The 22,163-nt window shown below is 44.0% G+C and overlaps 1 protein-coding gene across 2 annotated transcripts in view; it reads right to left on the bottom strand.

Moving 5' to 3' along the window:
- LOC144753536 (uncharacterized) overlaps positions 1 to 22,163 on the bottom strand; it is a 138,593-nt gene that overhangs the window by 57,271 nt on the left and 59,159 nt on the right. The window contains exons 4-5 of one of the 2 annotated variants that reach the window (XM_078641193.1): positions 18,346 to 18,639; positions 14,974 to 16,887 (exon numbers count right to left, since the gene is read on the bottom strand). In XM_078641193.1, coding sequence (XP_078497319.1) covers positions 16,187 to 16,887; positions 18,346 to 18,639 — 995 coding nt within the window. In that variant the 3' untranslated portion in view covers positions 14,974 to 16,186. Of the gene's footprint in view, positions 1 to 14,973; positions 16,888 to 18,345; positions 18,640 to 22,163 lie in introns of those variants that run through there. The other variant, XM_078641201.1, reaches the window with a different exon arrangement.

The following is a 22,163-nucleotide window of genomic DNA, read 5'->3' as shown; positions in this document are numbered from 1 at the left end:
ATTGAGTTTTTTCTCTATCAACGAAAACACGCACTATAAAATGCAAATCCGTTCCCATTATTACCAGTCTTAATGCTGCTTACTCTTTCCGGGTTCGTCCTTTTTGAAAAAGAGGAATATTACGCCACGCCAGAGATCAGAGCAGAAAAACGCATTTCAACATCAACAACGAGCCCTAACCAGAGAGACAGGAGATTGGGAACGCGCGCGGCCGGCTCCGATCGCTTTCCTGAGCGTGCGTGTGCCAGTCTCCTGGGAAGCAGACCCGGCAACTATAGTATCGCGCCTGCGCGATGCGCATATGGCTTCGCCATATGCATCGCAGGCGCGAGACCTAAAAACCAAGAAAGACCCAGCAGCAGGTAAAAACAATCCAAGTGCCCCGAGCGCCAAAACCGAATATTAAGGGAAAATCACCGCAGGGTGACGACATAGAAATCTGGGGAGGCAATGAGAACAGAAATGCAGCAACTTCGCAGTATTTATTAAATGACACTTTCTCTGTGATGACCAGTACTGACGGGGCCTGAGAGGGGAGGACGAGGAGTGTGTACTTGGCGCCTCCTTGCCGGTAGACCAGTCAGGGCCATACATTGAAGGAAAGGTTGATGGAAACGATGTCACCTTTCTATTGGACACTGGTGCTACCCGTTCTACTGTGAGAACAGCGGACGTTCCAAACCTACCCCTCTCGGGAGAAGCGATCCAGGTAGTAGGTGTATCTAATCAATTGATTAGTACCCCAGTTACTGAGCCCATGGAGATTACAATAGGGAACTTTAAAGAAATGCATAGATTTGTCGTTTGTGACACTAGTCCAGTAAACTTACTGGGACGTGATTTGTTGTGCAAAAGGAACTGTACGATCTTTTGCACACCAAAGGGCGTCGAAATTCAGACCCCAGACGAAGATGGCATCTACAAGTTAATGTTAATCAGACCTGACTCAGAAATTAAACGAATGACTATACAAGACTTACCTGAAGAACTTCAACAGACAGTGAAACCAGAAGTATGGGACTTTACTGGAAAGGATGTAGGATTAATGGCAAATGTAGATCCCATACAAATAGCCATGAAAGAAAATGCAGTTTACCCCAATACCAAGCCTTACAGAATGAGTGCCGAAGTGAGAGCAGGAGTTGCCATTGAAATACAGAAATTGTTAGAAGCAAACATCATACAAGAAGTGATGAGCAGCCCGTGTAATTCCCCCATAATTGGAATCAAGAAACCTAGTGGCAAGTACAGAGTAGTACAGGACCTGAGAAAGGTAAACAAGATCGTTGTTCCTTGCTGTCCTATTGTCCCGAACACCGCAGTGATCCTGTATCAGATTCCTTGGGATGCTGAGTGGTTCACTGTGATAGACCTATGTCATGCATTCTTTTCGATCCCATTGCATCCAGACAGCAAATTTCTTTTCTCATTTGCTTTCAATAGTCACGTGTACCTTTGGAATAGGGTCCCCCAAGGGTATACCGAAAGTCCCTCTATCTTTAATCAGATCCTGAAAAAGTGCCTTGAATCCTTAGTTTTACCTGGAAACTCTGTTTTGGTGCAGTATATTGACGACCTCTTGGTGGCGTCTAAAAGTCATAGAGAGTGTGTGATTGATACCATTGCCTTACTGAATCACCTAGGTGAAAAGGGACATAAAGTGGCCCCTGAAAAATTGCAGTTCTGTTCAAAATCAGTGAAATATCTGGGGCACCAGATCGAAAAAGGCATCAGAAAAGTCACTTCAGAGAGAGTCAGAATAATTCAAAAGATGCAGTTACCCCGTACTCAGAAAGAGATCAGAATGTTCCTTGGGGTTGTAGGTTACTGCAGGCAATGGATTGTGGGATTCGCAGTCCTAGCAAAGCCTTTGATAAAAATGACAAAGAAAGGAGCAAAGGACCCAGTTGAATGGGATGATGAAAGCTTAACAGCATTTACTAAATTACGAGATTGTCTGTGTACAGCCCCTGCTTTAGGCATGCCTGACTATTCTAAGGAGTTTGCCCTGTTCTGTGACACACGAGACAATTGTGCATTGTCAGTCTTAACCCAGGAGCATGGGTTGATTAGGCGCCCAGTGGCATATTTTTCTGCCTCTTTGGATCCAGTGGCTGCTGGATTACCTGGGTGTCTGAAAGCGGTAGCTGCCACTTGCACGAGCTTAGAGCAGAGTGAATCCATTGTAATGGGACATCCTGTAACTGTGTATGTTCCACATACAGTTGTAATTTTACTGACCCGAACCAAGACTCAGTATCTCACCCCTAGTCGGCTGACTAAATACGAGAGGATTCTCGTGGGTGCTGCAAATGTAGTTATTACTCGGTGTAATATCCTGAACCCAGCCACCCTACTCCCTGACTCAATGATTGTAGAAGATGAAGGAGAGAACGAGCATGACTGCATTGACCTGACAGAATTCAGTACTAAACCCCGCCCAGACATTAAGGAAACACCTTTGCCTGTACATGATGAGGATTTCTTTGTGGATGGCTCATGTATGAGACACGAACTTGTAGGCCTAAGCGCTGCTTATGCTGTAGTCTCTTTAGACAGCATTAAAGAAGCATCATGTTTATTTGGAGTAAAGTCTGCACAAGTAGCCGAATTGATAGCATTGATAAGAGCTTGCAAATTGGGAAAAGACAAAAGAATAACAGTGTATACTGACAGTCAGTACTGTTATGGGGTTGCGCATGACTTTGGCCAATTATGGCTACAAAGAGAATTCCTGACTTCATCAGGTACCCCCATTCGGAATGGAAGGGTTGTACAAAATTTACTGGAAGCAATCCAATTACCAAAAGAATTAGCAGTGGTCAAATGTGTTGCCCATAAAAAAGGCCTTGACGCTGTATCTTTGGGAAATGATTTTGCTGATCAAGTGGCAAAACAGTGTGCTAAAGATCGCATGTCCATAAATATCAAACTGGGAGGGACTGGAAACAGCTGCCAACTTATGGTGTTTGAAGAAGTGCCTACCTGGGATGAGGTGAGAGATTGGCAGCATGCTACGCCATTGAAAGAGCAAGAAAGGTGGAGAAAACTTGGTTGTCGACCAAGAAGTGAGGATGGTGTCATTGTGGGCCCAAATGGTATGCCTGTGTTACCTAGACAACTGCTTGCCTCTATGGCCAGATTGATACATGGAAATTCACACACTGGTAGGGATGCCATGGTTCTGGTGTTTCAGCAAACCTGGTATAATCCAAAGTTCAGGAAGGTAGCAGAATCACTCTGCCAGAGGTGCTTAACATGTCAGCAGTTCAACGCTGGTAAAAGAACAGTAGTTGAACTGGGGAAAATTGGAAAATCAGGGGGTCCCTTTGTGAGAATACAGATTGACTTCATCACCATGCCTCGTTGTGAGGGAAAAAGATATGCCCTTGTCATTGTCTGCCTGTTTTCAAAATGGGTGGAAGCTTACCCTGCCACACAGAATGATGCCATAACCGTAGCCAAATTGTTACTACGAGAACTAATACCTAGGTTCGGGGTTCCAGTCACTATTGAATCAGATAGAGGAAAACATTTTCAGAATAAGGTATTCGATCAGCTCTGTAAAGCATTTGGAATCACACAAAAGCTGCACTGTGCATATCGTCCAGAGGCTTCTGGAGTAGTAGAGCAAATAAATGGCACTATAAAATCGAGATTAGCAAAAATGTGTGACTCTACTGGCATGAACTGGATAACTGCCTTGCCTCTTGTACTGATGGGACTCAAAAGTATTCCAGACCGAAAAACAGGCCTAGGCCCCCATGAGATCCTGATGGGAAGAGTGATGAGACAAGCATGGGTACCAGGATACAAACTGTTAAGCATTACTGATGATTTGGTACTTGAGTACTGCAAGCAACTGGGTGACCAAGTGCGTTCTATCTCTCGCCAGATTGGGGAAGACGCCGTCGCCGACCCGACAACTCCAGTTCACAAGTTGGTTCCTGGTGACTGGGTTAGAATCAAGAAGCATACTCGTTCAAGTTGCCTTGCACCGAGGTGGGGAGAAAAGCGCCAGATAATACTGGTGACCACGACAGCAGTGAAGTGTGCAGGCGTTCCCAAGTGGATCCATGCCAGCCATACACAGAAAGTAGTTCCAGACGAGGAACCTGGAGCTGAAGGTTGTCCAGCTGAGGGGTCTGCAGACGCCGGTCCTGAAGTAGCTGATGACGAACAGCCGAGCACCAGCCAAGATGATTGGATACCCATAATCGACCTAACTGAAGACCCAATCAGAACAAGAGAGCGAACCCAAGAGGATAGAGAGTGGAATAGAGAGGAAGAGATAGGCACAGGCGAAGACCCTCAGATCATTGAGATTCACGTCAAATCTGAGGAAGAAGAGGAAGGTCAGACAGGGACAGAACAAGTGATCGATACTCCTCCACTAACTCCTGAAATTGAAAAGGGACAGACTAGAACTAGTACAAAAGTTAGAGCAGAAGAAAATCAAGAGATCGAAGTGCTTGAACAGGATCAGATAGAATTAGAAGAACGTGTTCAGGACACAGAAACAGAGACACTCGAAAGCCAAAACCAAAATTCACCTGAACCAGGCCAGCTTAGTAACCAGGCAGAAGAAATAGATACAAGACCTGGGACTAGTCAGACAGGAAGGGAAGAGACAGAAGCGGAAGTGCCACAGACAAACGAGAATAAAAGAGCGTTAGAAGAAAGCCAAATCACAGTGCCAACTAAAAGACTCAAGAAAAAGAAACATATCGCACCAAGATACATTAAAAGACTGAGACTGAGAATAAAAACAGTAGAAGAAAAACTTGCAGAAAGAAGGAAAAGTCCTCGAATTGCAGAACAAACTGGAGAAAGCTCCAAAAGAAGGAGTGATCGAATAAAAAGACTGAACGAAAAATACCAAGATCCTGAATGGACATTTTTAATTTTGGAAGATTTTGAGGATCTTGATATAACTGACGAAAGTGACGGAGAACCGATTGCTGATCAGTCTACAGAAGAAGAAGACAAATTAACCTGAAGTTGCGCAGAGTAAGCTAACTGTGCAAAGTTACAAAGAGGGGTTGAGAAATCTTCTTCTGAACGAAAATGTCTGATTCAAACGTGAATGGAAGGCCTAGACGCAGTTGTTGCAAAACATGCTGCCGAGTATGTATATGTAGCATAGTTATAGTGATAATAATTTGGATAGGACTAACAGTTTTCATTCCTTATATGGTAAGCAAAAATACTAATATTGACCCTACTCAGACTGTGACTACTGACACTGAAGAACTGACAACACGAAGTGTAGAAAGACGTGAAAAGGCACTCAGACAAACAAAACGAGACTTAGAAGCATCAGATGAGGAAGGACTACATTATCATGGAGTTAGAAACCAGACACAGTTAAATGTTTTCGCTAATCTTTTAGTGCACTATGTAGAAACTATGGAAATAGAAGACTGCTATGTCTGCATGAAGCTACCTACTTCTGTAGCTGAAGGCGTGACTTATCATCACCTACCTTTGACCTATGGAATTTCCTGTAGCATTTTAGCTAGTTTATTTTACAAAAGAGGACCGTTACAGTACTATTATTCTAACTCAGACGTGATATTTTCTGAACTTCCCATACGTGGAAATTTGAATCCTGTACATACTAAAAGTGACGTTACACGTTATATGGGAGAATACTTTCTGACAATAGGTACTATAGACTTAAATGAAGCACACAGAGATAACTTGACCTGTTCATTACATGAACAAGAAAAAATATTTTTAAACATGGCAGAGAAAAGAAGGGAGAGTTTCCAAAGAAAAGCTAATAACAAAAGACAGAAAACTCCTAAATGGGCTGAAAACATGGAAGGCACCTCAAATGGTGGGAGTGGTCCTGCTTTGTTGCTGGATTTCGAAAGGAAAGGGAAACTTTGTCTTCATCGCGAGAAGACTAGTTATTATAATAACATTTTCATTGGTTCCAGTCAATGTGAACACAATTACAAGGTAATTGGAGGTTGGGGTTTCAAAAATGGGTCAGAATCTGTGTTTCCCGGAATTTATTATATATGTGGAAACAAGGCTTATTTCAAATTGCCGGATCACTGGTATGGAAGCTGCTACTTTGGCATTGTCTTCCCGAAAATATACCATGTGAAGGAAATAGCTGGAAGCAATGAAAACACTAATGGCATTAGTGCGTAGTAGAAGAGAAAGCATAGGTGAAATAATGGGTAGTATTTTTAGTGCACTGATACCTGGAGTGGGAGTGGTTCTGAACACACACAGAATTTGCAAATTGTCCACAATAGTGGATGTGCTGTCTACTGACACAGCTCATGGATTCTTACTGGTCAACACTGAAATGGTTGCGATCAGATCAATGGTTTTGCAGAACAGACTTGCGCTTGACACCTTATTAGCAAAAGAGGGCGGAGTCTGCCGGATGCTGAAGGCGCAACATTGTTGCACTTACATACCGGACAAAAGTGTACAGATTAAAAGATAAGTGAAAAACATTACTAATTACGAAAAGGAACTCAAACCACTGGAGGTTGACAGTGCCTGGAAGAGACTTGTTGATGGTCTCTCCAATGTAGGTCATTGGTTTGCTAATTTAGGTAGAAGTTTATTGTTTAAGGTGCTGATGCCAATTGGAGTGATAGGTCTCATCATTCTCCTCATATTCATCTGTTGCAAATGTCGCAAAAACACAAAGAAATACACGGTGGATAGAAGGAGTGTGAAACGGAGTGTGGATGAGCTTGAATTGGAAGAAATGAATAATCAAATTTACAAAAAGGTGAAAAATTCTCACCCTAGCAAAGATGTGAAAGAGAAATTGAATCGCTTGTTGGAAGAGATTGAGATGCATAAAGTGTGAGAAAAGTTGGCATCTGGTTCCATTTTTATTTGTGATGATAGTAAATATCATCAAAGAGGGGATTGATAGAGCAAGATGTATGTTGTACTAATTTTCCTTTATTTTTTTGAATGCGCGTGTATCTTAGTGATGCTTGCCTATGTGTTTTACTAATATGATTAATCAGTGTCCTTAAAATGGCCGCCGTTTGGAATATTGCTTCTGCGCATGCGTTAGTCACACTCACGTGACGTGACGTAGTTGTAATTCTGGAGGGAAAGGGTGCGCATGCGTAATAGCCACAAGATGGCTGCTTATGTATTAACGTGGTGAAGCTCGTGCAGATGCTGTCGTGTTATTGTGTATTGCACTAATATAAACCCGCATAGTATATTTTTACAGTGAAGAAACCTAAAGTACAAAATCATGATATGCAGTAAATTCATTTATTTCTATGTTTTAATTTGTTTTCGCTTACTTTTCATGTACCGCGATAAATGGGGGGTCTGAATGAGCCGAGAACCATCTTGAAGGTCCCTTCTGCGCATGTCGCGCAGCCAGGGAGAAATGTCCTTGAGCAGTGGAACTCAGCCAGCTGGCAGCCACAGTCAAGATGCTCCTGCGAAAGCCACCTCTGACCTAGGAGGATGGAGCAGAATTTGTTCTTCGTTTGTAACAATTGTAATTCTTCATTGTATTCTGTGAAACTTTTCGTGGGAACCCCAATCCTGCTAGGCGGATCCCTAGAATGTAAATTTGGGCTTACAATAGTCTGTTCTGATTGGTGTGTTAACCTAGCCTACTTTGGGACCAATCGAAATTGTGGATTCTGACACTTTGCAACATTGGGGGGTGGTACACTGACCCCAAAACAGTATATCTAGCCTAGGTTCAGCTAGAGAAATTGTCCGACTTGTCTGAATAGCTGACCTGTCACTGACCCAACGCACTCAATAGGTGACTGAATTTACAGAGCGCTGCGGAGCACTCTGACCGAAATTGACCATAGACTTTAAGGGTTTTACTAAACCTTAAGTGCTGGCGGAGCACTTTGCTGGGGAGTTCGCTAACCCAATCGGGGTTCTGACTGATAGCTGCAGAGAGGGTGGAGCGCAGGCGTTGCTTCCAAACTGCGGGTGCTGGTTGTGCCTTGGTGGTCCTGTCCTGATCCTAATCTGGGTTTCCTGTCCTGTCCTGGGGTGTCCATTCTGCACCTGCTGTCCCATTGATGACTGCTATTCCTTGGGGTATTTCCTGTCCTTGACTGATCCGTGGCCAGGGTTGGTTTTCACACCATTCTAGGTAAATATATAGATAGGGCTGAGAACTCTATACTGCACCTTTCTATTTTCTGTCTTTGCTTCAATAAAGACATACCTTTGCACATGTTATAATTTCCATGTTTTTCGCAATCTACTATATGAATGACCATTGCATTTTTCATAGCATGTTCCTATGTTACCCTACTTTTTAGAGCACAATTCTCTCCATACTGTTTATGAATTTAGATGTGGTTCATAGTTTCTCCTGAATTCTATTCTTGCAATAATAATATTAGAATTATAGCGTGTTCCACTTCTCACCCTTCCGATAGATGTATAGGGTTCCTAATTTTCCACTCGTTTCCATGAAGTACGTCCCAATAGTATAATTCTAGTACATGCAATAAGTTTGCTTATTTATTGATGTCTATTCTTGAGTTTCAGTTTTAAGTCTACTTAGCGTGTTCCCTGTCGCACTATTTACAAAAATTTTAATGATTGCCCTTACACTTTTCTTGTATGGTTATGTTCTTTTTGTTATCTTGATTATCGATTGCCTTTTAACTGTAAGCCTAATGCTCTCAGAAACTGATTTCTAGATAAAACCTTTAAAACTTCTCAGTTGTCCGTGGTCATTTTATGAATAACAAAGGTATTTTAAAGTTGGGTTTTGTATTTTGTCTACCTTTCTTCACAGCTAGCTCCCTGATCCATTGTGGTCATAGGTACCCGTAACGGTGGATTGGTAAGTCGGGTACATTAGAATACAATAGGAAGGAATCAGGGTTGCTGATGGTAGATTTGTGAGGTCGCCTGATTAATGTATATGGTGATTTGAAATCTATGGGCCCGAAATCTATATGGTGAAATTGTTGGTCGGGTGACCCACGATCTCTATCACTTACATGAAGCTCCAACACAAGTTATTTCTTACAGCTGTTACCATTTTTTGTAGCCCTGTTTCTGTGTACTGCTAGGTGGAATCAAGCGACTCAAAGCTGACCCCATACCGCTCGCAATGTAATGGAGGGAAGCCGCATATAAGCAATACCCATGGAAGTTTCCTTTTTCATGCCTTCAGACACAGGTGAATAAATGTTGAAAACACTGTGTTGATAACTTGGGGCATGTTTTTTTGCAGCTGAAAAAGAGCCCACTACACAGAATCGGAATGTGAGAGGACAACGAGGAATATGTGAAGAAAGAATGTTACTGAAGATTAGTAGCTTGTTCTTTTGACGGATACCTATAACTGCAGATTCTCGCCTTAGAATATATCCCAAGGCAGAGGTTCTGTGGAGTGGGTTCAGATCAAACACATTGCAGAATTGAGAAGGTGAAAACATTATTGCGTTCTGACCTAGCTGTCAAGGCAGTACTGCTTTGTGAAGAATAAGTTACTTACCATTGGTAAACCTCTTTCTAGTGGATACTCTATCCAACCATAGTTTCCTCACCTTGTGAATATTCCTCCCCAGAGCAGGTCTGTGTGCCAGCTCTCCTCTCGCTGCCTTAAGCATTAGTGCTTCTTCCTTGGATTGGCCCTCTGTGTTCTTGCAACCTTCCTGACTTTGTTCCTGCGCATTGATATTGTTTGTTGCCCATCTGCGCCCAGTGCCAGGAACCCTGGTTCTACCACCCCGCACAGCAGCACTGCTGCAGTCCTTCGAGCCCTGGATCCTGGATGCATCAACAACTGCTGCTGTGCATCTCCACACATCACCAGAGGACCGTTCTCCTGCTAGCACTGCCACTTCACCTGCAACACCGAAGCAAACAACAGCGCCAGAGACGCCACAAACACGACTGCATCCACCACGCCGACCAGGACCGAAACGGAACAACTTCAGTGCCTTCTACACAACGCATGATCGCTCAGCAAACATGACACAAAGATCTGGGACACAATGTTATCCCTCACCCCGGGATGAAATCTTCCTCACTGAGAACTGGCTGAACCCCACCTCCGCGCCGGCCATCACCACCCCTGAAGGCTAAAAGATAACAGACAGGGACCGAACCAACAAACATGAAGGTGGAATCGCCATCACCTACAAGGACACCATCCACTGCATGACATCCTCAGACAACTTGACCCCGAAGAAAAAGCACCTCAACTTCCAACTCCACACAGATGGAAAAAGCTCCATCAGTGGCACCCTCGCTTACAGGTTACCAGACCCAAGCACCAGTTTCTGCAAGGCCATCCTCGACCTCATCGCCCTGGTCGCCATCTACTCCGAACACTACATCTTCCTTGGGGATCTCAACTTCCACCTTGAGGATCGCAGTGAAACCAACACAACCAACCTCCTGGAATGCTTGAACAACATTCGCCTCAAGCAACTTGTCACCGAGCCTACCCACATTGCAGGACACATGCTCAACCCCATTTTAATGCCCAGTGACAGAGTAAAGCACAACCACGTCTCACAGCTCTCCTGGTCTGACCACTACGGCCTCCACTTCACCATCCTAGGACCTAATAACACAGGCAAAATGTTCATTGCCGTCTGAAGATGTTCTATGCTGTAATCTGGTGATGCAAGCCAGAGTTCAACAGCCAGTTGTCGATGTAGAGAAAGACTGGTACACGCAACCTCCGTAGGGACATTGCCATCACTGACATCATTTTCGTGAACACCTTAGGGGCACTGGTAAAAAGGTGACCACAAAATGCTCCATGAGTCCTGCGGGTACAACGCCAACATCCAGGCTCCAGGGTACAGGGCAGCCATGACCTGGGCCAGAGTGAGCATCCTGAATGTGTCCTTCCAAAGGAAGGTGTTTAGAGGGCAGAGATCTAAAATAGGGTGAAAGACTGCATCCTTCTTTGGCACAAAGAAGTAGCGGAAGTTAAACCCAGTTCCTACTTCTAAGGCCAGAACCCTCTCTATGGGTCCTTTAAACAAAGGTGCCAGCAGTTTATGCTACAAAACTAACGTGTGATCGTCCGTTAGACGTGCTGATGGGTGTCAAAGGGGTGGTGGGGGGGGGGGGGGAGAAGAAAGAAATGTGCGTTAGTCCTGGTGGACATGTTTGGTGGACCTATTCTTCTGTAATGATGTCTCACCAGCGTATGAGGAAACATCAAGAGACACTCTTGGAGGAAATTATGACAGCCATTGAATGGCATGTCAATCAAGGAAGCCTGGACATTCCCTGATAAGTCTGTACCCCTCATCCAAGCATGGTGCCAAGCCACCACATTCTTGCCCTTTGCCACACCTAAACAACTGGTTGTGTCCAGACCAGACCAAATAACAAATGTTGCTGAATCCCGGCCATCCTGGATGGTTTGGGCTAAAGACGCCCATAGGTCTTCCGGAAAAGCCAGTATGATCTGATCTCCCATGTACCACAAAGTATGAGTGTATCGACCCAGGATGCAGCTAGCATTGAGATATGGTAAAGCAAGGATGGCAGAAGAGAACATACGCATGCCAAAGGTTTAGATGTGTTTGGATTTGCGGTCAGGAGGGGCCATGAGCAAGGCATCAGGTGTTTACTCTGCTTGTGGATGTCTGTACCATTGTGGATATCTGTACCACTAAACTCTCCAGTATTGGGTGTTAAGCCAGGAAGTCAGGGTTGCCTAGCACTGGTATGTGGTGAGGAGCTACCTGCCATTTGAATGGGGGCTCCAAACATGGTTTTTCTCAAGAGGGTATCCAGGCTGGAGAATCTCTGTGAGGAGGTTGGTCATTACGTCCATGGGAGGGAGCTGCAAGTCCAAGAACTCTGCAGCCCGTTGCATAACAATGGCGAAAGAAGACCTCTACTCTGTGGCAAGACCTGGGGCAGTGACCAGTCCAGTTTCTGGGAAGGTCCAGACCACTGGCATCCTGCGTTTCTGCGTGCATACTGTGGGACAAATTTCTTATTACAGTAATTATTGTCGGAATCAACCCCAGTGCTGATGTATTGTATGAGTTTGGCCATGTGGTAAAGGCAATTAGTCAGAGTCGAAGTGTTGGCTATTGGCTGTGCTTCTGTGAGATCTAAACTTGGCCTTGAATGAGGAGGATTGGAGGCCTGTTCAGAACTAGAAATCGCTATATAGATGAAGGATCCTCTTCTGGCAGCATCAGTGTCGATTTTACGGGAGCCAGTGTAGGGAGCTGGAACCGAAGTTGGCACCGAAGCCCCAGCAGAACCCACAGCAGGTTCAAGAGGCACAGAAGCCACAGAGGGTAAAGTCACAAGTGGGACCATGACTGGAGGCATCTGTGAATCCTTGAGGGCTGAAGGCACACCAGAGCTACCCAGAAGCAAGCCAGATATTCACAACATGGCCTCCCTAATGGCCTCAATGAGCTGCAACGCTGCTAATGGCAATTTGGGTTGCATCAGGTCCAAAATCGAAATGTGGCACGTTGAGGCCCTCGTTCCATCTCTGGAGTTCAAGAATGGTGGGAATGGGCAATTCATGTTTGAACTTTTTGTACTTCTTCTTTCACTTAACCAAAGGCATTGATTGCAATGAGGGTGTGCTGCTGGAATGACTTGGACCGGTCATGGTGTGGAGTCTTCGATGTTTGGTGACGTACTGTTTTGCCTTGTAATCCAGTATGGCCTTCGAGTTCATTTGGTAATCACAAACCTCGGATTCAAGTTTCAACCCCTAGGTACCAAAGGCGTACCTCTTGGGGAAAATCCATAGACATCTGTTTGCGACAGCCCCTACAAGCTTTAAGCCTTGACGTTTTGTGAGGCGGCATATTGCCTTCGCACAATGGTAAAAATACTCAAAGATGAGAGGGGTAGAGCTCTGGATCCGGGTCTGAAGGCGTGAAAAGAAAGCAAATGACGTCAGTGCACCTGGGTGGCGCTTACATGCAGACTCGCTCGTAACTTTCCAGAATGACATTGGTGCGGAAATGTACGATGCCACCTACCAGATAGGTATCTTAGGAGTACCCACTTTATTTTATAAATGTATTTAATTTTATTGTATGTGTTCATGACTATTGCAAAATGGTAGAAGAATACTATTCCTTTGTATTCACTGTACTGCTGGTTCTATATCTCTGCTACTGTGTTACAGTTGTAGCAGCGCACTTATTTTACATGAGAAGAACAACGGTACAATACATTCTTATTGTAAACATGCTCGACTGTTTCTTCTGTGTATCTCTCGGAGAGCGAAACAAGCAAGCACGAGTGACAGGGTAAAAATAGTATATTGTTTCCACGAGTCTGAGGTTATTATGTTCTGAAGTTGCCAAAAACTAATCTCTCTGATAACAGGAGATTCTAGTGGCACTGCGAGCTAGCTAATGCGAAAACATAGGCTGACATATTCGGTGGGGATGTACAGAGTCAGTTTGCCACCAAGCCCACAGTATATGTTAACCGTAAATAGCATAGGTCCTGAATGAAAGGGTACTATCGGAACTACACTACAGCGGTTTGCCTGAAAAATTTAGCAAGGCCGAAGGACAAATGTCTTTTTACAGTGACAAAACAGAAGGGCGCCCAACAGCTTAACCTGGTGGGAGGGTTCAGTGCCCTGGGCACCAGACCAGGCTTAAACTAGCCCCAGCATCCGTCACAAATTTCGTGGAGGGGCATCTTTGGTAAGGATTTAGGTAAAAGATCAAAAGTAGTTAATTGCAGCTGCATAATCTCCATACATGAATTTGTAAGTTGCGTGGATTCAAGTAGGGAACCCCACTCTGCTGCTCAGACAGGAGGTCTTCCAAAAGTGGTTGCCTTATCACAGGACATATTTTAATGTTCAAGAGTTCTGGGGAGCACACTATCCTGTGGAGCCACTAGGATAAATCTGTCCCAGTCGTCTTTGATCTACAGAAGAGATAGTAGAGGGAAGAGGTACAGGAGTCTCTTGTCACACTTCATCTGGAATAAATCTTTTTATGAGTGTTCATGTGGAAACTCCAATGCACAAAATTGTTGATAATGTGTCCTTGACAGTAGTGACCTTCGTGTCTTCTCACTGGCGTCAGAGTGGGAAGTGTGTTTGCGCTTGGACTTTGACTTGATCAAGGATTTCAAACAGGAACTGGAGGAGTCATGGGTACAGCCACCTGGACCAGGATGGGGCCTGAAAATTTGAGCGGGAGCAGGCTCTGCACAAAGACCATGACTTCCAGTATTCGGAAAAGTATGACTTTGCCTCCTAGTCTTGTACTGCTTTTGGGTGCAATTATCACGCAAATCAACCCAGGCATGAAAGGAACACCTCATGTGGGTTTGTGATTGAAATATGTTTCCTGCAGTCGCAACACAGTTTGAATCCTGTGAGTATGTTGGAGACATAATTTCCTGGCAAATTCTGGAGCAAAGCTCCTTATCAACATTGGAAGGTGAGCACTTAAATAAAGGAACTGATGTGAGCGCACAAAGGTGGGTGCCGCTTAAATTTGGCCAGCTTTGTAATTTGCTGGGCACTATGAAGTAAGTGCGGAGCTGCATGACGCCAAATAGCAGCACGCAGGAGCATTGCTACAACAGTCTTTGGATCCATTTAAACACCCGGGGATATTCTAATGTGAAGAATCTGCGTTTAAAGGTATCCATCCAAAACCCACCTTTTCAACCAGCCAAGTCTTGTCATGAGAACCCAAGAGCATGGTAGAACAGCAGGTATATGCCCAGAAGAAAAGTATTCATTGGTCATCTAAAAGACAACCAATTCCGGGACCAAATAAAGAGCCTCTTGAGTACTGCCAACAGAATACATGTCAATCCTTCACAGACATACTACCTTTGATGACTTCAACTATGTAGAAATGGAGCCCCATCTGCCAACTTCAACATTATGAGCAACTTGGAAATCGTTCACAATGGAGGTCTTCAAGAGTATCAGGAAAAAATACAGTTATGCAGTTATACAGGAAAAAATGTAAACAATCAAAATATATGTAATTTCAGCCATATCTGTTTAATGATGTTAATTCCTATCCAAATTTCTAGATTATGTGTATTCGCCCTGGGATACCCAATGTCACCAGATCTTTGCTATGTTTGATGATGTTCAGTCTCCCCTACCACCTCTTCACATATTTTCTCATGTTTTCCATCCATTACGCATGAAACCATTTTAAAATCGGAGACTTTCAAAGTTTTCTGACATTGGATTGCTCTTCACTAGACAATACTCTGAAGAACCTAGTGACTGTGTGTACTGCATTTACAGACTTCGTAAATATAACATGTAAAACACAAATCAAATTCCTGGCCTCCACTACCCCCAGTCCGCTCCTTGCTTCGATGTCTTTTTCAAATCATATGGTTACTCTTCCTCCAAAACGAATCTAGGCATATAATTTATTTCAGTATGAAGCAGCCAGTCTCCTCCAACTCTCATTCTGGGCGGCTTCAACTACTCATATATGGAAGGTTTACAAACATCCCTTCTTTTGTGTGGGCAAATCCTGCTGCAACACACAAGGTCGTGTCCTGCAACACCCTCCTCTTTTAGCAAGTTTCAACACACAATTTAGTCTTAGCTAAAACTATCAGCTCTTCAAATGTCTTAGTGACACAAGCATGTTTTCGTACTGCTTCCAGATCAGAAGGCTCACCCCAAAACACAGGACACTCTACAAAATCCTCATCTTAAAACTTGGAAAGCATGCCACCTCAACCCCTAGCTCTCAAAGCCTCACCAGATAGGCCCCCATACAAATGCTGTGCTCTTCTAAAGCCACTGTCTAGCTTTTATTAAGCCGCCCTGAGCCCAATCAAATTTTGAGTCCTTCAAACTTTGTGCATGTCCCACTGGAATAGCCTTCTTGCCAAATTTGGAACTGAATTATTCCTCTCTGCTTTTAAGTCAGTTCGTAATGTCCACGTCTCCGTGATAAAGACTCAGAACAGATCTCCAAACTCACTGTGCTCGACTCTGACCACATAATATCATGTACACATTAATCAGTCAATAAACATGTTTTCTTACTGTCCAGATATCAGTACACACTCTCGCAACACCTTATGCAACCACTGTGCCATCTACAACCAAATGTACCGACCTTGATACTATGTAAAGTACTTCCTTTAAGAGTTCACATTTAGAATACAAAATAAAATACTAACACATGGGATCAGCATCCCTAGGAATGAAATACTGTAGTAGTCAGGCTATTTCCAATATATGAAGGTCACTGCTTTGTTGGGTCTTACTATGTATTTTTTGGTGTCCTAAAAGAGTGTCCTTTCTACTGAATCGTTTTCCACACACATTGCACGGATATGGTCTTTCCCCTGTATGCCTTTTTTCGTGCCTTTGCAAAGCTCCAAGTTGATTAAAGCTTTCTCCACATATGGTGCAATGAAAAGGTCTTTCACCAGTATGTACTCGTTCATGCTTTATAAGATTTGATATTGATGTAAAGCTTTTTCCGCAAACAGTGCATGCATGTCTTTTTACTCTAGGTGGTTGCCGACGCCCAGGATAGTTGATCGTTCGGACTATTTTATCATTATTAGAAGTATAAGGTTCGCAACACTGCAGTGGGTTTGATTTGCATGGAGTAATGTCATTTCTCACTTTCCTCTCAGATACATTGTGTGCATCTGATCTCTGTACGGAGGGAGCCGCCTGACATATGTTGAAAAGAGTATGTTCAGTACTATCAATTTGCCAATGTGCAGGTGTCTCTACACTCATTTCACAGTCACTTCCAGATTGCACGTGGCTTGCAGAAATTCTTCTGTCTTGGTCAATATAGGCTACATTTAGTTCGCTTTTTTTCGATGCAAATTTGCATAGGCTTGTTGCAATATGATGCTTTAAAGAAATGCCCCCTGTTCGCTTTCCATTCTTGTTGCGATTACCTGCAGATATGAAATTAATGAACACTATAAGTTTTTTACAAGTGGAAATCTGCACAGTTACAATACTTTCACACTGAGTATTGGGTAGTGTTCTCCAGCACTACAAAATGGGGTTGATTATGTAATACATCATGGACGACAGAATAGCCAATGTACGCTGGGAAGTGAGTCAATGAGGGCCTTGCATAGCTGAGCCTAAGAAGACAACATTGAGAAAACTAAAAAGTGATAGGTGAAATGCCTGAACCAATCTGAGTCCCTGTAAAACTTTTGTGGCAATAGAAGGGCAGATGGTCTGCTGCCAAACGAACTTCATTATTTCACTGCACTCCATTAATGAAATTAGACTTATAGTCCGAGGGAATCCATTGTATAAGACCCAACACTTACTTTTCATTCACACTTTATGAACCAATCTAACTAATAAAGTATTATATGTTCCCCTTAATAAGTGCATTAATTTCACGGTTGCACACGAGCAGAGGTGTAAGAGAATTGCTATTTTATACGACCACGGACCACCCATTACAAATGGGTAATACTAATGTATTCACTGTCTGAGAGCTTTAACGTTATTGACCGAATACTCATGATAAGAGTCACATTTTGCTCCAACTGCTATTTTGAAGCGAGCAGTGCCTCCGAGATGTTTCCACTCCTAAGTCAAATGCTGTGAAGACCTGATGAAGTCAGGAAGAAGGCAGACTTGTTTATGCCAATATTGAAAAAGAGAAGACAGATTGCAAAATAGGCAGACATCAGCTCTGAGCTGGACTTAGTAGACATGTTTCAATGCCACGGTCTAGTGGAATGGTGTGATAATGAATATTACTGCTCGCAGAAAAACAGGTCTATAACAAATTTCTTAAACATGCTTTCAAGAGGGCTGTACAATTAAGTAAATCACTTAGAAGAAGCATTTGTAGTTAAGAAAGTCTACATAGTTATTGTTCCCACTGAAAACAAAAGACACAATGTGTTATTGGAACCTCAATTTTCTTGAGGTACCCATTCCAAAATGCTCATATAAGGAAAATGACTACTTGTGTTGGCATGACTCAATGTTTTAACGTCCAAATTACCTTATATATAGTTGATGTTGTTCCAACAACTGTCTTACAATCGTCTCAGGTTCCTCACCTGTCTCCTCCACAGCTACAGTGCACCAACCGCCATCCTCCAGTTTTGTTTCAAAGTCTCCTATGGAGGAACTACAAACCTTGATGTGCTTGAAAGGTTTACAATAATCCGCTCTGTGCTGTAAGAGTTTATTGGCCTTAGTTCACTATCTAAACCTCGACACATGGCTCCAGTGAGCACTGTTACTGACACACACAACAGTAGGTCTAGGAGGCCAAGGACCAGTAATAGAATTATTTAGACAGCAAGAAACTCCATGGCAGATGTCTCAGTAGATATTGTATCATTGTGACCCTCTGCATGGGATGGATTACTCACCTAAACTGTTAGAGCTTTCCCCTCTCGGATAGTCTTCAATGCCAACTGGAGAGGTCTCTTCCTCTTCCTTAATACCGGTAAATGCAACCGGGGGTTTAAGCTCCAGATATTCACTTCTCTGGTACTCTTGGCTGCCAATGGGATAAGTCTCTCCCTCTTCATTAATACCAATTGGTGAAACTGCTGGTTTAACCTCTGGTCTTTCACCTCTCTGGAACTCCTGGGCACCCATATGATCGCTCTCTCCCTCTTCATCAATAACGATTGATGTAAGTAGTGGTTTAACATCAGGCGCTGTTATGAAAAAAAAAAAAAATATTCGTACTTGTATGACAAACAAAAGCAAAATAAAACATAATGATAAAGAACTACACACAAGTAAGATAAAAACAGCAACTGCTTTTTTCACCATGGAATTCCCCTCGAATGTTTTTAGACCTTAAGTCTGCATAAATTAAAAAACCTATTCACATTTTCTCTACCAATTCACAGTTTTTCCTTTATGGGAGAGCATGGTAAATTGCTCAGTCAATCATGCAACCTACATAGGTTGTGTTCACCATTAAACCAATCTCAGAGTAAATCATAAAAAGTGTAACTAATTACACTGTCAAAAAGAGCAGAAGACATTTGATGTACACTCAAAATAATACCATGTTAACCATTGGCTACATCAACCAGTAAACCAGTTATGAAAAATTAGAGTATACCTGTGTCCAGAGTGTGAATTTTTTTGCCATTTGCCAATATGCTAGGGGAGACATTAAAATCGTTATAACACCTGTCTGGAGGGAAAGGACAGGTGGGTGCTGGCGTGCTGGCTGATGGACGCATGGCATGGAGTTCAGATTACCCAGCCCAGGATCAAAGAAATAACCTCTGCGCTTCTGTGCTGTGCCCACCTGCAAAACTGAGGAGCAGCACCTCACATCACGAGGGGGAATGGGGCATCAATGCTTCTGTGACGCCCATGACAGACTGTGCTACACTATGGTCCCTGAAAGCAGAATTCAGCCTGGCTGCAACAGTAGCTGCTGGGGAGCCTGTGGTTGTGGCCTTGCCATTGTAGGAAACTGCCACTCTGTACAGTGTACTACAATTAAGTACACTATGTAGAGAGTGTGAGAAATCCCCAAAAGGTAGGTAGAGGTAAAAGTAGATAATACCAACTCTCTTTTTGTGGTAGTGTGGGCGAGCAGTTAGGAATATCAGAAGGTAATGTTAAGCATTTGTCGTACTCTTAGAGGCAATAAATGAGACACACACTCAAGAATAAATCAGAGACCAATTTACAAAAATATATCCATTTTATATAAATATCAGGACCATAAACACAGTTCAAGGATAAAAACTTTCAGAGTTATGAATTTTCAAAAAGTTTGATAAATATATATCACTTCTATGCGCAATTACGCACCATAGGAAACAATGGGGAAAAAGCAGAATACGGCATAGAAATTCAGGCAATACTTTCACGAAGGTCACACAGGTAAGTACGGTGGGTCTCTTTAGAGGGAGAAGGTCGCAAGGGCCTGGGACTATAGGAGCAGGTCTGGTTGGTCGGTGCTGGGGCCGGTGGGACCAGGTGCAGAGTAAACAAGTCAGCAGGAGTCGTGCGTCTTGAGGTCTTCGCAGTCAGGAGCAAGCATCTTGCAGAGGCCATCTCGGGACAGCTGGGCCACCCAAGAAGCGGGTCTTGGGTGCCTCGACATCCCTCGATGGGTGCTTGCTTCTGGTACTTCAGGAGTCCAGAGTGGACTCTTTTGCTCTGTGTTTGCCATTGGGGGTCTGGTACCCCAGTATTGGTGTGCTGCGGCTCCGGTAGGTCCTGGTGCCACAAACTTGGCAGGGAAGCAGATCTGATCCACCAGAGCTATTGTACCTTTTCTCGCTTCAGTACTGTGTTGAGGTTGTCGGGGAGCAGCACACTGACAAACCAGACTTCAGGAGTTTGGTGCCTGTGGTGTGCCGGGGAGTGATACCTTCACTCCAAGGGAGCTTTACAGCGATTACTCAAAGACTGGAGGAGCTCTGGGGTTCTTGAAGTCCTTTCAGGTTTCAGGACACAGCAGCAGCAGCTGTCAAGTTTTGAGAGCAGCAGGCAGGGTTTAGCACCTTTTTCTGCTGCAGCAGGGCTTACGTTCTCGAGCAGCAAGTCTTCTTTGTCCTGGTCTTCTCTTATCCGTCAAATCTGATGTTCAGGTCTTAGGGAGCCACCTAAATACTGAATTTAGGGATGTTACAAGGGGAGACAGGTAGTAGCCAATAGGCTACTTACCTCTAGGTTGTCAATACCGTCTAGCGACCACTTCCTGTGGGAAAAGGCATTACCCTAGCCTTCATATGAGGTTTTCCAACCATCTCAGGATGGTGGAATTTCAGGAGGTTCATATTGCCTGCCCCGTCGTAAAAGGTAGTGCAGGCTAAGGAGGGACCCTCCGCCTATTCTAACTGATTTTCCCATCTTTCCTCCCACCAAAAGTGAAGCAGGAAAGGGGGTTCGGCCTCCCCCACTATCTGGAGGTTCCTGGATTGGATAGCAATGGCGGCATTGCCTTTGAAGCTTTCTGCCCAGGAAGGCCATCCTGTCCTGGAGGAGATGTGAAGCACCTACGCCCAGAGCAAGCTTTTGTCTCTGCCCTCTGAGAGCGCTGGCTCTCAACCTATGAAGTCAGAAACATGTCTTGTAGTGGCAGGCTGGCAAAACAAGTGAGGAACCACACCAGTGCTTGCTAGGGTTTCAGGGGACCCTCTGAAAGGGTCTCCTCTGTGAATGTATTAAAAAATCCAACATTGGCATCAGTGAGGATTTATTAAGACAAGATGTTTTTTTACCAAACACCTTAGAAATCAGTGAAGTTATCATGGAGCTAGGAAACTTGTGTATCCAGCCCAAGTATTTTTTATGGCATCTCTGTGCATTTGCAACATCTCAGAATGGGCTGGACATTATAGGGGCTTATCAGCTCATACGGATATGCCCATAAATAGGATATAGGGCACCCAGCCTTAGGGCTAAAGGCCTGCAGTAGGGGTGACTTACATATATCCTATGCAGTGAATGGGAGCCATGGCACACAGGGCTGTATGCCATGTTGACTTTTCGGATTTCTCTGCACCAAGACACACAGCCTGCAATGGCAGAGTGCATAGCCTTCGTGAGGGGAGGATGCGATGCCACAATAAGTGCTGCAGCCCCAGTGGACCCTCTTCAGTACCCATGCCGTTGTTACCAGGGGTACCATTTACTAGGGACTTACAGGGGTAACAGAAGTGGTGCCAAATGTGGTAGATTTTTAGTGGAAGAGGACTGGTACTGGGAACCTGGACAGCAGGGACCCAGTACTCTACAGCTGAACTTGCATCAAAGCCAGGCAAAATGTGGGGGACTATTGCAACAGAAACCCACTTTCCTACACAGTCTGGGCCAACAGAAAAACCGGAGGAGCGGAGATTTGGAGGAAGGACGGGAGACACGGCTGAGAGGAGGTGAGCTCTGTTCGCTCTTGCTTGTTTCCTAGCAGATGCTGAAGCTAAGCGGTAGTCAGTCAGAAGGCTCCTGTGCATTGGAGACCGTGACTTGTGATATTATAGCGAGGGTCACTATGGTTGTATTCTGATGATGTATTGGTGGGCTGGGGAGGTCTCTATGTCTTGTAGCTTCTGGTGTATTTCCCTTCGAGCGCCCACTAGTTGCCCAATCGCCGCTCCACGTACTACCATCTTCATGGCATCCCAAACTACTAAATTCGTAGAAGCCGTGTCCCAGTTTTCAACAAAGTATTTGCCCAGTGTCTCGGACAAGGACGCCATGAAGA

This window comes from Lissotriton helveticus, chromosome 1_1 (assembly GCF_964261635.1).
Source record: "Lissotriton helveticus chromosome 1_1, aLisHel1.1, whole genome shotgun sequence".
In the NCBI taxonomy this organism is placed as follows: Eukaryota; Metazoa; Chordata; class Amphibia; order Caudata; family Salamandridae; genus Lissotriton; species Lissotriton helveticus.
Note: the sequence above shows the minus strand (reverse complement) of the source record. Positions and strands in the feature narration are given on the sequence as shown.